General features: G+C 47.6%; 1 protein-coding gene across 1 annotated transcript; it reads left to right on the top strand.

Moving 5' to 3' along the window:
* The first annotated feature begins 10,525 nt into the window (after positions 1 to 10,525).
* Positions 10,526 to 13,173, top strand: C2CD4B (C2 calcium dependent domain containing 4B). Its single transcript, XM_072738709.1, has 2 exons — positions 10,526 to 10,654; positions 10,826 to 13,173. Exon 2 carries the CDS (start codon positions 10,864 to 10,866, stop codon positions 11,995 to 11,997), a length of 1,134 nt encoding a protein of 377 aa, XP_072594810.1. The 5' UTR covers positions 10,526 to 10,654; positions 10,826 to 10,863; the 3' UTR covers positions 11,998 to 13,173.
* Positions 13,174 to 13,780: the final 607 nt, after the last annotated feature.

The following is a 13,780-nucleotide window of genomic DNA, read 5'->3' as shown; positions in this document are numbered from 1 at the left end:
ATTAATGGCTTTCTACAAAAATGCAGTGTTTCCTTAACTTGCTGGGGGGTTGATAGATTTCAATGATATAGATTTGATACTTATATTAGTTGTGTAGGGTGCATTTTTGCCTTGCAGCACGCAGAGTTCATCTGGCTGTCATTTGTCAACTGACTGTACTTTTCAATTGTTGTCATATGAAAGCACCAAGTGAAACTGTAAGGTTAGCAGGGATCCTGTGTAGCAATTATTTTGTCATATTGCTTTTACTTTGTATTTCAAACCTCCCTTTACCCAAACTTGTCCTTTCTTCAATCTCCCAGGCTCTGAAGTGGCCATTGTTAATATACAAACTCCATTTAAAGTCTTTTTTTCTGATTAATGTAGCCACAGGCCTACTTCTTACAAGGTGTATCTCATGGGAAAAAAATTTCTTCTATAATCTTTAGAGAAAAAAATAATTTTTCCCTGTTACCAAAGTAACATATTGGGTTGATCCAAAAAATATACTTAAGTAAAAGGAGAAAGATTAGAATATTCTATAATCCCACTACTCAATTTTCATGGCCATTCTTCTAGACTCTTTCCATATGTCTATCTTTTCCCAGATGTGAGATCATACAGTGCACGCTGCTTTATTCTCTTACAGTCTTCTACAACTTCGATTTCAATGACCTACCCTGTGGACAGACCTTGGTTTATTTAACCAGTGGGCTGTTGCCCACAGGTTACCAGACCTAAGAACCTACCTCTAGAAAGGGACTGGCTGTCACCTGGATGCACCCTAACAGCCCCCACAGTATGATGTTCTCTTGTCTCCTATTGGTCAGGGCATGAGTACATTTGTGATTAAATGAGGGATTGGTGGATTATGTCACATGGGGGAATCTTTGGGATTAGATGTTTCTGCTAATGGAGCAGAGGATACCAGCTGAGTGGCCAAACCCTGCTTGGAGCATCATCCCACGTCACTCTGGAGTGAGAATGCCATCATGGTGGAGGCTCTGGTGTGCTGCTCTGACTACCACCACCCCTGCAGTTTCTGGGCACTCATTCCCCTTGTTGCCAACAGGTCATAGATAAAATTCATTTCCAGAAACTCCTTAGCTAAAAGGACCCACCATGATCAAGGTCATGGCCCTTTCCCTGGGGGAGTTTTCATCCAACGATTGGATGATGAGGAGCTATAATTACCTGCCCTCTTACCCTCAGTTTGGGACAACTCTTCAGGGCTCTCCCAGTTCTAGAGCTCTGTGTGGCCTGTGCTGAGGCCTGTGATGGGACTGTAGGGCTGCTCTGCTCTCTCTACCCAGCTCTGCTTTCCTCTTTTCACCCCCAAAGGTGCATCTCCCGCCAGGACCTTCCAGTAACCTTCCTCCTTGCACATGGCCCACTCAGTGTCTGCTTCTGGGGGAACCCAATGTGTGGCAGGCACTAAATTTACATTTTTGGCCTGACAAAGAGTTTATGTGCATAGTGTGTCTTACAGAGAGACAATACAAGTTAAAAAATATCAGTTCTAATTGCAATACTTACAGGTTTCTCCACAATACTTACGTGGCTACATAGCTAGCCTTTCCAAGTGGAGTCACATCCAGCCTGGAGCTCCCACTTGAGGAAGTCAACAAGAAGTGTTCTGTGTTTGCCATTTCCTAGGACTTTTACCCCACCATTTGGTTGTCCCAGGTCTGAGCCCGGTTGATGGGGAGGTGGATGGGTCCCTCCTAGGCAGGCCGTGCATCTCGGGATGCCCCTCACCGTGTGCTGGCTGTGGACTGTCCGTGTTCGCCTCGGTACTGATATGGGTCCACGGCCCCCTGTGTGGCCACACGTGCCCTTCTCTTTATGGAGGAGGAAAAAGACTTTTACAACCTATTTCCTCTCTTGAAATTTGAGGCTTTATTCCACAGTTTCCTTATTCACAACGAGGGGATTTTATCCCTTACGCAGTGACGCTGGCTCCTGGCCAGTCTGGAGCAGCCTCAGGAGAGTGCAGGGCCATGGCCCAGCTGGCTGACTTCACGTTTCCCCAGAGAGGAAGCAGCTGTCACCTTCTCCACTCAGGAAGCACAGGTGTAGAAGTGACCTCTGATTCCTATGCTGGGGGTCAGCGACTCAGGTTTTAGGAGGATTCCTACCTCTTTTTCCTGGTTTAGGTTCCAAGATGGGCCCCCTCCTCCCCTACATTACGTTGGGTTCAAAGCCACTGCCAACAGAAGGATCAAAGTACAGTTTAGCTACCGTTATGGGTTCAGTTGTGCGCCCCACCCCCCATCCCCAAAGATATGTTGAAGACTTAACTCCAGTACCTCTGAGTGTGACTCTTTGGAAATAAGATCTTTGCAGATGTACCGAGTTCAGAGGAGGTCATCCCGGAGAAGGGTGGGCCCTTTATCCAATAGGGTTGGCATCCTTATAAGAGGAAGAGAGACCCAGAGACACAGACTCAGGAGAGGAGAACGCCACATGATGCCGAAGCGGACCCTAAGGTGCTGCAGCCGCAAGACCGGGAACCCCAAGGACCAGAGTAGGAGGAGGCCAGGAAGGATTCTCCTTTACGGGTCTCAGAGGAGCCTGGCTCAGCTGATACCTTCAGGTTAGACTCCTGGACTCCGACAGCATAAGCCAATAAATACATTCCTGCTGTAAGCCCCCTCATTTGTGGTACTTTGTTACCTTAAGGAAGTCAATAATGGGAACATCCCTAAGGAAATGAATACAGCCATTATTGCAAAACCTTTTACTAGATAGCTCTGGTTTTCTCTCTTGTGGTCCAGAGCTTGATCCAGGCACTACTCCAAAAGCACCCCACTTATAACTGCTTAGAGAGGCCACCTATTTAGATCTTCTGGTGAGAGGGATTATTGCAGCTCTAATAGAGTTGAACACATGGGCATGGCTTAGGCACTGAGAGGTCCAATTCTAGCTTAGTGAGGCCGAAAGAAAAGCTAACAGGGTAGCTGGGGGACTGTGAAGTCACTGTTTGGATTTGGCTGGGGCCCGGGAGGGGCTTCCTTGTAGGACCCTATGTAGCTGTTTAGTAGAGCCTTTGGATTCTGAGAATGAAGCCCTGCAAAGGAATTTGAAGATGACCTGGTCTCATTGAGTGTCCTGTTTTATGTGGAGAAAACAAGATCTGGGGAGGTTAGGTGGCTTACCCAGGGGCCAGCTGATAATAGTAGAGATGGGCCTGGAGTCCAAAGCACCCTGAGATATGGGCCAGTGTGCTTGTCCCAGCTCTAGACTCCCCTGTAAGCCTGTCAAAACATTGTGCAAAGTCATGAAGAAACTCTGAGGAAACTCTCACTGACTTCTCGAAGCAACTAAGGTCAGCAGCATGGCCTTTGGGGACAGGTCTACCAATTTTTCCGAGCATCAAGTAACTTTTAAAGGCAGTGGTTTTTTTTTTTCCTTCAAAGATTTTATCCATTTATTCACAAGAGACACAGACAGAGGCAGAGACACAGGCAGAGGGAGGAGCAGGCTCCATGCCGGGAGCCCGACGTGGGACTCGATCCCAGGACTCCAGGATCACACCCTGGGCCAAAGGCAGGTGCTAAACCGCTGAGCCACCCAGGGATCCCAGAAAAGTGACTTTAAAACTGAAGATGTAAATACCCTATTACCAGCTATTCTATTCCTGGAGATGTACTCTAGAAAACCTGTGTACAGGTGGCCCGGAAGACATGGATACAAATGATCACACCCACACTGGAAACGCTGGAGACAATCCAAATGTTCATCAGCAAGAGAAATGAAGTACATTCATACAGTAGAATTCTCTCTGGTGGTGAAATGAATGAGCTAGAGCTGTACATGTATATATAAAAGAATCTTATAAATGGAATGTAGAATAAAAACTGCAGAATATTTGTAATCTTACCATTTTTTAAAAAGTTCAAGAACAGAAAATAAACAATCACTTATAGGGACATATATACATATGGCATAAAACCAATATCTAGAGAAAGACAATAATAAGCCCCGAATTCAGGATAGTACTTAGCTCTGGGACAGGAAAGAGACAAAAAGGTGATCCAGAAGTATAATAGGGGATTTCGACTGTTTCAAAAATATCTTATTTCTTAAGGTGGTTGGTGGGTAAACAGATGTTCACTATATTATGTCTTGGGGGCTTGTTTTTGCATACATTAAATGACACATAATTTAAAAATACCTAAAAAGGAAAAATTGAAGAAAACATGAGTGGGGTCTAGATATTGTGGACAGGGAAACAAAATTAAGTGTTCAACACGAATGTTGCTTTTGTTCAACTTTGTAGTAGTACTGGGAAGGATACTGGAATACTTAAAACTTTGGTTACTACTCATAGAGAAAAGACAAATCAGTGACCAACTAGAATGAAGATGTTGGTTGGGGATGATCAAGATGGAACCGTTTGTTTTCTAGACAGCCTGCGAGAAAGGAAAACCATGCTACATGTTAACCATTGTGTTCGTCAATTTAATAAGTCATATCAACTACTTGATTTAATGAGTTATTATAATAACTTACTTTCATAATGTGAATATACCTACATGATTGAAATTGTAAAAGGCTATTTGTTGACCTAAGGAGATTCAAATGACATCAATGACAATGTACATAACTCGAATTAAGCAATAATAGTTCTTTTAAGACAGGCATCATGGGAATTAAAACACTAACTTCCTTAGAGTGATAAGTTTCTCACCTGGTTCCTCTTTAGGCAAAAATATGAGTAATTAAGGTAAATTCTCAAAAGGGGGAAGACGATAGATATAAAAAATGATTCTTAATCTCAAATGAACCTAAACATCTGTTTGAAAAGTTGAGCTCCATGAGCACATAGAAAAACATGCAGTTAAATAGCAGTGCGAGACTGTGCCTAATTTCAGCAAACATCTGACTACCTGCGTGCCAGGCCTGTGCTGGGTGTGGGTATGGAGGTGAAACAGTGTCCTTCAAAGAGACCTGTGGGAGAAACAGACAGGCAAACAAACATTTTGAATATCACATGAGAAGTGCTGTCATAGCAGAGGGCATGGCCCAACCTGGGGAGGTCAGAGAAGGCTCCCAGGGGAGGGGGAAGCAATGACAAGGACTTCTAAAGGCAGATGGCAGCTTGGCTCCTCGAGTAGTGAGAACAGCATGAACAAAGACCTGAGGGATGGGATGCCTGGGTGGCTCAGTGATTGAGCATCTGCCTTCAGCTCAGGTCATGATCCTGGGGTCCTGGGATCAAGTCCTGCATCATGCTCCCTGTCTGCTTCTCCCTCTGCCTATGTCTCTGCCTCTCTCCCTGTATCTCTCATGAGTAAATAAAATCTTTTCTTAAAAAAAAGGAAGACCTGAGGTGAGCAAACATGCGCTTTCAGGGAACAGCAAGTACAGGGACTGGGAACAGCAGCATTTCAAGGTGGGCAGAAGCAGAGGAGAGAGGAGAGTAGACAGGAGATACATGTAAATTTGCTTAAAACTCTAAGTTACTTCTCACTTCCTCATGACAATTTGTGTCCAAGCTGCTTTCACTAAGAAATAAGCTTTCCAGTATATTTTATAGCCACCCCTCCCCCGGAGTCATAAGCAACCGAAAACACTGTCTTGGGAAAAGAACATAAGCTCTGGAGTCAAGACCAGGGTTTGAGTAATGACTCAGCCAAGTGCTAGTATCCCAAAGAAACACTGAGTCTCAATGTCCTTATCTGTAAAATGATCGTTAGATTGACATGATTGTTATGAAGAGTAAACAAGTATATTAGTAAAAATGGCTAGAAGTACTGCACACATTGAGTATTAATGTGTACATAAGACTCATCTCTGACCTGAAAGGAGAAAGCCCAATGAGCTGAAGATTCTTAAAAGGGAACCACAAATTAGTCTAGAAAGTTGGAGAGAGAAGCAAACAAGAGAAAGAATCTAGACACTCTACCTCAGGGGAAAAAAAAGAAAAATTGATAAAATTAACCTTGATTTTCATCCGTTAGCTTGATAAACATCGAATTGTGCTACTATTAAATATTCTGCAATCATTTCAGTGTGGACAAGGAATTGGTTTCAAGTTGTTCCGTATGTTTTTCATTAGAGGTCTTCAAAAGCTTTCAGAGGTAAACACTGACTTAATATGCTTTAGCAAACTAAGCAATTTTGAAAGTTTTGCATGGGAAACTTAATCCAAGAAATTATTTCAGTAATAGGAACCAAAATTTACTGAGCCCTATTATGTCCTCTGTGCTTTCTATGTCCTATCTCTGATCCTCATGCAATGTTTCTAAGATTAACAGATAAGGGTGGGCTAAGAGAGTTTTACTAACTTGGCCAAGGTCACACGTGTAGAAAGTTGGCAGAGTGGGACTGGGAACCCACATTTGAGAGACTCCAAAATTCACAGCCATGTCTTGCTTTTGCTCTGAAGGAAGATCCCACAGAAAAGGGGCCCATGACCAAACCTGGGCAGTCCTAGAGGGCTTTCAGGAGGACGTGATGTTTGAACAGAGTCTCAGAAAGAAGAATGGGAATCTTGAAGGCAGTTAGCAGAGTGGTTATGAAAGGATAGGAAACAGGGAAGCTGCAGGAAAGGCCAATAATAAAGGACTGATGGCACTTTATGTCTTACAAAGTACTTCCGCGTGCAAGTTCCCATTCTATTTCCAGGAAAGAATTTCCATCTTTCCCATCTAATAGATATAAACAAGTCATATTGGAGGTACAGTGATTTGCTCAAGGACACAGAAAAAGTAAATGTAGCACCAGAGCTCAAAGTTGGCTCTCCAGTTGCTGGATCCTGGGCTCACACTCTAGTGCTGTGGCAGCTACAAACGAAAAAAATCTTCATTACATATTTTCCATTATTACCTCATTTCTAACTTTATCATATCTTCCCTACCCTCATTGTTTTCTGTGTCAGTTACTTCATCTACTTCTTTTTCTTTCATTTTATCATCATGTTGCACATATATGTGTAGGCTTGCTCAAACTAATTTTCAGTGAACTAGGGCATAAACTGATAAAAACTTCAATGCCCACAAAAAAGAAATTGTGTTGATGTTTTATATTCCCATCTAGTTTTGGGCTTTAGGAAACCACACCTTTATCCAATTGTGATGTTAAGGGATATAGAGTCTTGCAGATTGTTAACTTCATCGAATGCTCCAACAGAAACATGTCTGCGTGTTGCTAGTCTTCTTGATCATGATTTTCCATGACTATTTTTTTTTTTTTTTCTGTAAAGGAGACATGGCCATGACTGGACATTCAGACTGGTTCTTCACTGGTTTTTCAAGGCTAGTGGATCATGAGGGTCCTGTAGGATTTCTCACTATGATAAGCCTTCCCACTGCAGCCTCTTCCACTGCCATCACATCTTGTCCATACCATTCTAGGGTTATGGGTATTGTACGAGTCAATTTGGGACCTCATTCAGGGTTCTTAACTCAGTTAATTGCATGTCTTTTCTGTTTTATCGGGCTCTAGCCTTCAAGTTCCCTGGGTCTTGGTTACATAAATCACCTCAAATCCTGTTTTGGAACAAGGTATGGTATAAAAAAGAGAGTGAATGCACTTCCTGGGAGGATAAGGAGTCTGTTTACAAATGGTACAGCACTACTGTGCAAAATTAATGATTTCCTGCTTATGAAAATTGCATATGTTAACCTATTAGGTGCTGATATAAACAATAAGGTGTGTAGTTTCAACCCAAGGCTTTGGAACAAAGGTTTCTTTTTCTTTTATCTAACCACCAGAGAGGATATGGATTCTCGAGAAATCTGAGGGAGCCCTGAGGGAGGCACTTTAGGGAAGCAGTTATAAGCACACTGTATAATGAGCCAGATGGATCCATATTTGACTCCCAACCTTGCTTTTAATGGCTGTGAGCCTCTGGACAAGTTGTTTATCCTCTATGAGCCATAGTTTCTATATCTTTACCTTCTTTAGAAGGTTGTTTAAAGATTAAATAAGACCCAGTATATAGTGAGGGTTCGGTAAATGTTAAGATTATCACTGGGATAATTTCTTTGGAATAACGATTTTAAAACTTTGAATACAAAATGATGGTGGACCTTACATGGTCATAAGGCACAAATAATGAACAAAATGGAGTGATCAGAGTTTCCACTGAGGTCTTGTTTTTCACTTTTTTGCAGTGTGATTTCACTGGGCCGAAAATTAGGCCTCTAACTGTGGATACAGCCTGCAGCTATGGGCTTAAATTAATGAATGACTGGAGCATATTCTTGTGAAAGTAATTTAATTTCCCTGTATCTTACTGTCTGTTCTGTAGAAAATTAACTCATGGAAAACTAGTGGTTTCGGAAAACCCTCTAGATAGAGACTGGGTTTCCAGTCATGCTTATGTTATTCTATGAACATGAAGAGCACTGGCTGTATAATGACTCATATCCCACGTCCTGCTTTTGGTGGCATTTACCCACTGATGAAATGTTTCTGTATTCCTGTCATGAAGCCCTTGAAAGAGCCATTGTCATCGAGGTCTAATCAGAAGTGAATGGGCACATTGGCAGGACGTAATGCTGGTGTGCTCTGCTTTAGAGAAGACCATTTGCCCACTAATTTTCAGATTGGTGTGAAGAATCAGAGGAAATGATTCAGTGAAAGACTCCAGGGACTCCTCTGCCTGGAGTTTGGCTTTGGTAGGAATGGTTACTGCTCCCTGGTTGCTTGATTCATGCTTGTCCCATACAAAAAAAAAAAAAAAAAAAAAAAAAAATATATATATATATATATATATATATATATATATATATACTAACAGAGAACAGTGATCAATTAAAACAAAAATATGAATTACTAACAAGGGGAAACATTCACTCTTCTTACCTGTAAGGATTTGGAAATAATGACACTCACTCCAAAGCAAGGATAGTGGAAAATACTTAATAGCAGACTGAGTTGCTTTAATAGCTCAATTCTGGGTGTAAAGTGCAATACAAGCCACACACACACAATGTCCGACACACAACAGACTTAGCAAGTTATATTGAACCGAGTGAATGAAAAAGAGAAGGAAGGATGATATTAGCAGAAAGCTGGGATGCAGGAAACTGGATATGATTCCTAGTTTGAATGACACTAGACAGGTCTCTTAACCTAAGCCTCAGTTTCTCATCTGGTAAACAAGCAATGTCCACCTCCTTGGTTTGCTGTGAGAAATTGAACAATGCAGTTTGAGAGCTATATGGTTAAAAGCACCTGACAGTCATAAGACCTGGATTGTAGAGTAGGCTCAGTTCAATATAATTCACTCAAATATTTACTGAGCACTTATTACTTGCCCGGCATTGTATTCCAGGTGCTGGAATTGGATAAAAGATTAATAAGACAGCTAGGTTTGTTCCTTGTATAGGGCAACTAGGATGGAGGCAGACCCAGATTCTGAATCCTTACACTTTTATTTTACCTACATTCAGAAGAGGTCCCCCAGACTCCCTGAATGAGTTGTCCCAGTCCTTGCCCTCAAGAAACCCAAATCTATCAGGGGAGACAAACCCATAAACCAAAAATTCCAAAGCAGCACGCTAAATGCAGCCATGGCGGTACATAAAGTGGGGGGTGTGGGGCTGTAGAGGGGGAGTTGGGTAAAGGGTCCTGAAGGGGATCCTGTCTGGCTGAATTATGGAAAATAAACAGGAGTTCCTACAGAGAGAAAAAGCAGAGGAAGGGCATTTCAGATCCAGGAAGCATTACATGCAAAGAAAGCCAAATAAACAGGAAGTTGCTAGTCCCAGGTTCTGTCATTAACTGGCTTTATTTAACTTTTATGGAATTTCCTCAAGTCTCTCTGGGCTTCCAGTTTTCTCGTATTAGAAAATGAAGGTTGTTGAGCGGAGGGTGATGTGTGGAATGAGGAAACAGGTTTTCTGTAAGGGTCTTAAAAAAAAAAAAAAAAAGAGCTTGAAGATTTTATTCATGAGAAAGGCAGAGACCCAGGCAGAGGGAGAAGCAGGCTCCCCGCAGGAGGCCGGACGGGAGCCTCGATCCGAGGACCCCGGGGTCACAACCTGTGCGGAGGGCAGGCGCTCAGCCCCCGAGCCCCCCGCTGCCCTGGAAGGGGCTTTCTAACTGGTCCCTTCCTGCCGAAGCAGAGAGAAAAGGGGTAACCTTGGGAACAATAAGTGTTATTTTTACGGTATGAGCAGAGGCCCCACCTTTTATGACCCAACAGGACAGGCTGCGTCCATCCAGCAGTTCTGCCCTGTTCACCCCCGGCCCCAGTACTGCGGACGCTGAGCGCGCCGGGGACGAGGGGCCACCGTCCAGCAGGGGGAGCCGCGGGAGCGCACGGGCACCGCGGACCGGACCCCGCACGGCGGGCGCGGGGAGGCGCTGCGGGAGGACCAGGGCCTCAGCTCCCAGCCAGAGGGAACTTCCCTTCTCCGGAGCCGCCAGCTGCCCCGGGCAGGGCAACGTTTCCCAGGCCGGTGTACGGGGCGCCCCCCGCGGAGCGGACGCGGCCCGGGGGCCACGGGGGGTCGCAGCGGGCAGGGCGGGCCCGGAGGCGGGCGGTGGAGCGCCCGCGGGGGCTGGGCCCGGGCCGGCTGGGCGGGACTCGGCCGCCGCTATAAGACGGGGCGCCACTGTCCCCGCCCGGGGGCTGAAGCTGGCGCGCCCGCCCGGACCGGAGGCGCCGGCCTGCCCTGGCAACCCGCGCCCGGGGTGGCGGCAGAAGACGGGAAAGGTCTGATTCCGAGTCCCCCGGTGCCTAGTACCGGTGACTGGAAGGCGGGCAGGCCTGGGGGAGCGGGAGAGCTCGGCCCGGATGGCCGTCCGTGCCCTCCGACGGCCCGGGCGCTGCCGCCACTCCCCGGGGGCCCCGGGCGCCCACACTCACCGACTTCTCTCCCCGCAGGAGCGCTCCCCGCCACGCCGGTCCCGCAGCCTCCGACCATGCGGCTCCTCGGCAAACTCCGCCCCGCCCCCGCGGAGCCCGCTTGCTCCAACGTGCTCACCCCGGCGCGCATCCCCGAGTTCTGCATCCCGCCGCGGCTGCCCCCGCCCTGCGCGCCCGAGTCTCCGCCTCCCGCCGCCGCCCTGCCCCGGCGCTGCGCCGCGGAGCCCGACCTGTGGCCGCGGGGAGCCGACGCTGCGGCCGGACACACGGACTGGGACCCGCGCTCGCAGGCCGCGCTCTCGCTGCCGCACCTGCCCCGCGGGCGCACCGCCTACGGCTTCTGCGCGCTGCTCGAGAGTCCGCACACGCGCCGCAAGGAGTCGCTCTTCCTCGGCGGCCCCGGCGCCGCCCCGCCCCCGCCCCCGCCCCCGGGCGCAGCCCCGGCCGCCGCCGCCCCCGCGCTCCCCGCCCGCCCCCGCCCGCGCCCCCGCCCCCGCCCCCGCCCGGCGCCGCGCGCGCCCGCCCCGCCCGCCCCGCCGGCCCGCGCCCGCCGCCTCCTGCGCGCCCCCGAAGGGCTGCTGAGCCGCGCGCTGCGAGCCCGGGGGAGCCGCGGCCTGGCCCGCGCCCGCTCCGCGTGCGGCGGAGACCGGGACGGCCGCGGGGACGAGCCGCCCGCCCGGGCCGGGGCTCCCTCCCCCTCCCCCTGCCCCTCCCCCTCCCCGCCGCCGCCGCCGGGCCCCGACCCGCCGCCCGAGCGCCTGGAGGCCGAGGGCACCGTGGCCCTGGGCCGCGCCGGGGGCGCCCTGCGCCTGGCCGCCGAGTACAGTCGGGCCAGCGGGCGGCTCCGCGTGCGGCTGCTCGGCGCCGAGGGCCGGGCCGCGGGGGCCGCGGGGGCCGCCGAGCCCCGCGCCGTCGGCTGCCGCGTGAGCTTCGTGCTGCGGCCGCCGGGCCAGACGCGCCCGCAGCGCAGCGCCGTGGTCCGGCCGAGCCGCGCGGCCGCCTCGGAGCAGGACGTGTGGCTGGACGGGCTGTCGGAGGAGCAGCTGCGCCGCCTCGCCGTGCGCGTCCAGGCGGAGGAGCGGGGCCGCGGCCGCGAGCGGGGCCGCCTGCGGGGCCAGGGCGAGCTGCTGCTGGGCGCCCTGCTGCTCCCCGCGGGGCCCGGCCTCCGACCGCCGCCGCGCGCCAAGTAACGGCCATGTATTCGTTTTTCTATTTGAAAGCATTTTTTTCTATTGGAAGCATTTTTCTATTGCTTTACTGACATCTCAGTCTTCAGGTGTCTGTTTTTGTCGTTGTTTGTTGGTAGCGAAGGAAAAGAAGTTCTTCTCCGTTCTCAGAATCCAATCCATGTTTGGATTTTTCCAGACCATGTTTACATTCAAAGGCAAAAAAGTATCGGCTTGTGGCTGGAAGGGAGCAAAAGGAACTACACCCTGTCTGCCCTGATTATCCTCCCTGCTTTATGTCAAGGCTAAAAGTCGGTTGTTTTTTAAAGTGGTTCCTTCAGAATCCTGCCCGATGCTGAGATTCACATTAGCAGCTGCGCGTGCTGCCCGTGGCATAGGTTCACGTCCTGTCCTCGCTGACGCATGCACATCAGAGCCAGACGTTCTGTAGTAAGGAGACCTTGGTAGGAAAAGAATTTCTTTCTCATTAAGAAAACCGGTTTCTTTTGAAAGTGAAATCTTAAAAAAAAAAAAAAATGCTAAAGAAAAGAAAAAGGAAGCAAAGGATCTTTCAAAGGATGGTCGTGGGGGGAGTAGATATTCCTAGCATCCCCTTCTTCCTTCTCCAGAAGGGGCCCTGGGAAAATCTTGCTGTTTGAGAAATCTTTTCTGCCTCTGTAAACGTTTGATAATTTTGTGGCATTACCTCCACCTATTTATGTATTATTTAAGTTACATAGTAATTAATGCCTCTGTGATAGGGTTTCCTAGATGAATTGAAATGTAAACCATCAACTTTTTGAGCACTGGATTTAAAGAAAGGGTTTCTTAATCCAATTTATTTTCATTTGTCGATTCAACAAATAGACCTGAGTCCACTGGAAAATGATTGTATCCCGGAGGGTTTGCCCTCCACTGTAGGCCTCTTTGGTGTGGTGGAAAGCACAATGTGGGCCTGGAGGGGGATATAGATTCCAGTCTTTCTTTGGTCACTTGCCAGTTGTGTGAACTGGGGCAGATTGGTTCACGTCCCTGAACCCCATTTTACATCAGTGAAATAGGGGTGTTATACCGGCTTCACCGGATTTTGTAAAAATACAATTTAATATCCAGATGACCCTTAAATACATGTGAAATGTGTTAAGCATACCTGAAAAGACTTGAACTGTACTGGTGAATACATAATGTTCCAGAAAATGATCTCCTGTACTTATTTTTTTTTCTTTCCGATTGTTTCTCCCTGGTCCTGGAGTGGAGCCTAGCAGAATGGATAGCTACCTGGTATGGAAGATTTATGGGAGCCAGGAGTGGGAATATAGAACCCTTCAGGATTCCTGTGGTAAACATCCCTATGAGCAATAGTTTGTGCTCATTCTGCATCAAAAAGCCCATCAGCACTGATACCAAAATGAGGTTCTAGGTATGAATTTGGTCAGAATAAGCCAATAAAAAAACCTGGATTTTAAACATGATTGCAAAGTGGAAAAATGATCCCTTAGAAATCATTTAATCAAATGACTTCTGAAATTGAGAAAATAGTGCAGTGGTGGTGACGTGCCTAAAGTCGAATAGCTAGGGACTGGCTAAGCTCAGGTAAGAACCAAATTGCCCTGACTTCTTCAGAGGACTGACCTCCCTTTTGTTCCCTCATCTTATTTATTTATTTATTTATTTATTTATTTATTCATTCATTCATTCATTCATTCATTCCTCATTCAACAATGATTTGTTGAACCCTTTCTCTGTGACAGGCATAGTACTAAGCCCAGGGGATGCAGCTATGAAAAAGATGGACAAGATTCCTATT

Source organism: Vulpes vulpes, chromosome 15, assembly GCF_048418805.1.
Source record: "Vulpes vulpes isolate BD-2025 chromosome 15, VulVul3, whole genome shotgun sequence".
Taxonomy (NCBI): Eukaryota; Metazoa; Chordata; class Mammalia; order Carnivora; family Canidae; genus Vulpes; species Vulpes vulpes.
The sequence above is the reverse complement of the archived record's forward strand: the minus strand, read 5'-3'. Positions and strand labels throughout refer to the sequence as shown.

What these genes read in the sequence shown, in the direction of transcription:
- C2CD4B (XM_072738709.1), top strand. Translation starts at nt 10,864, where the DNA reads ATGCGGCTCCTCGGCAAACTCCGCCCCGCCCCCGCGGAGCCCGCTTGC.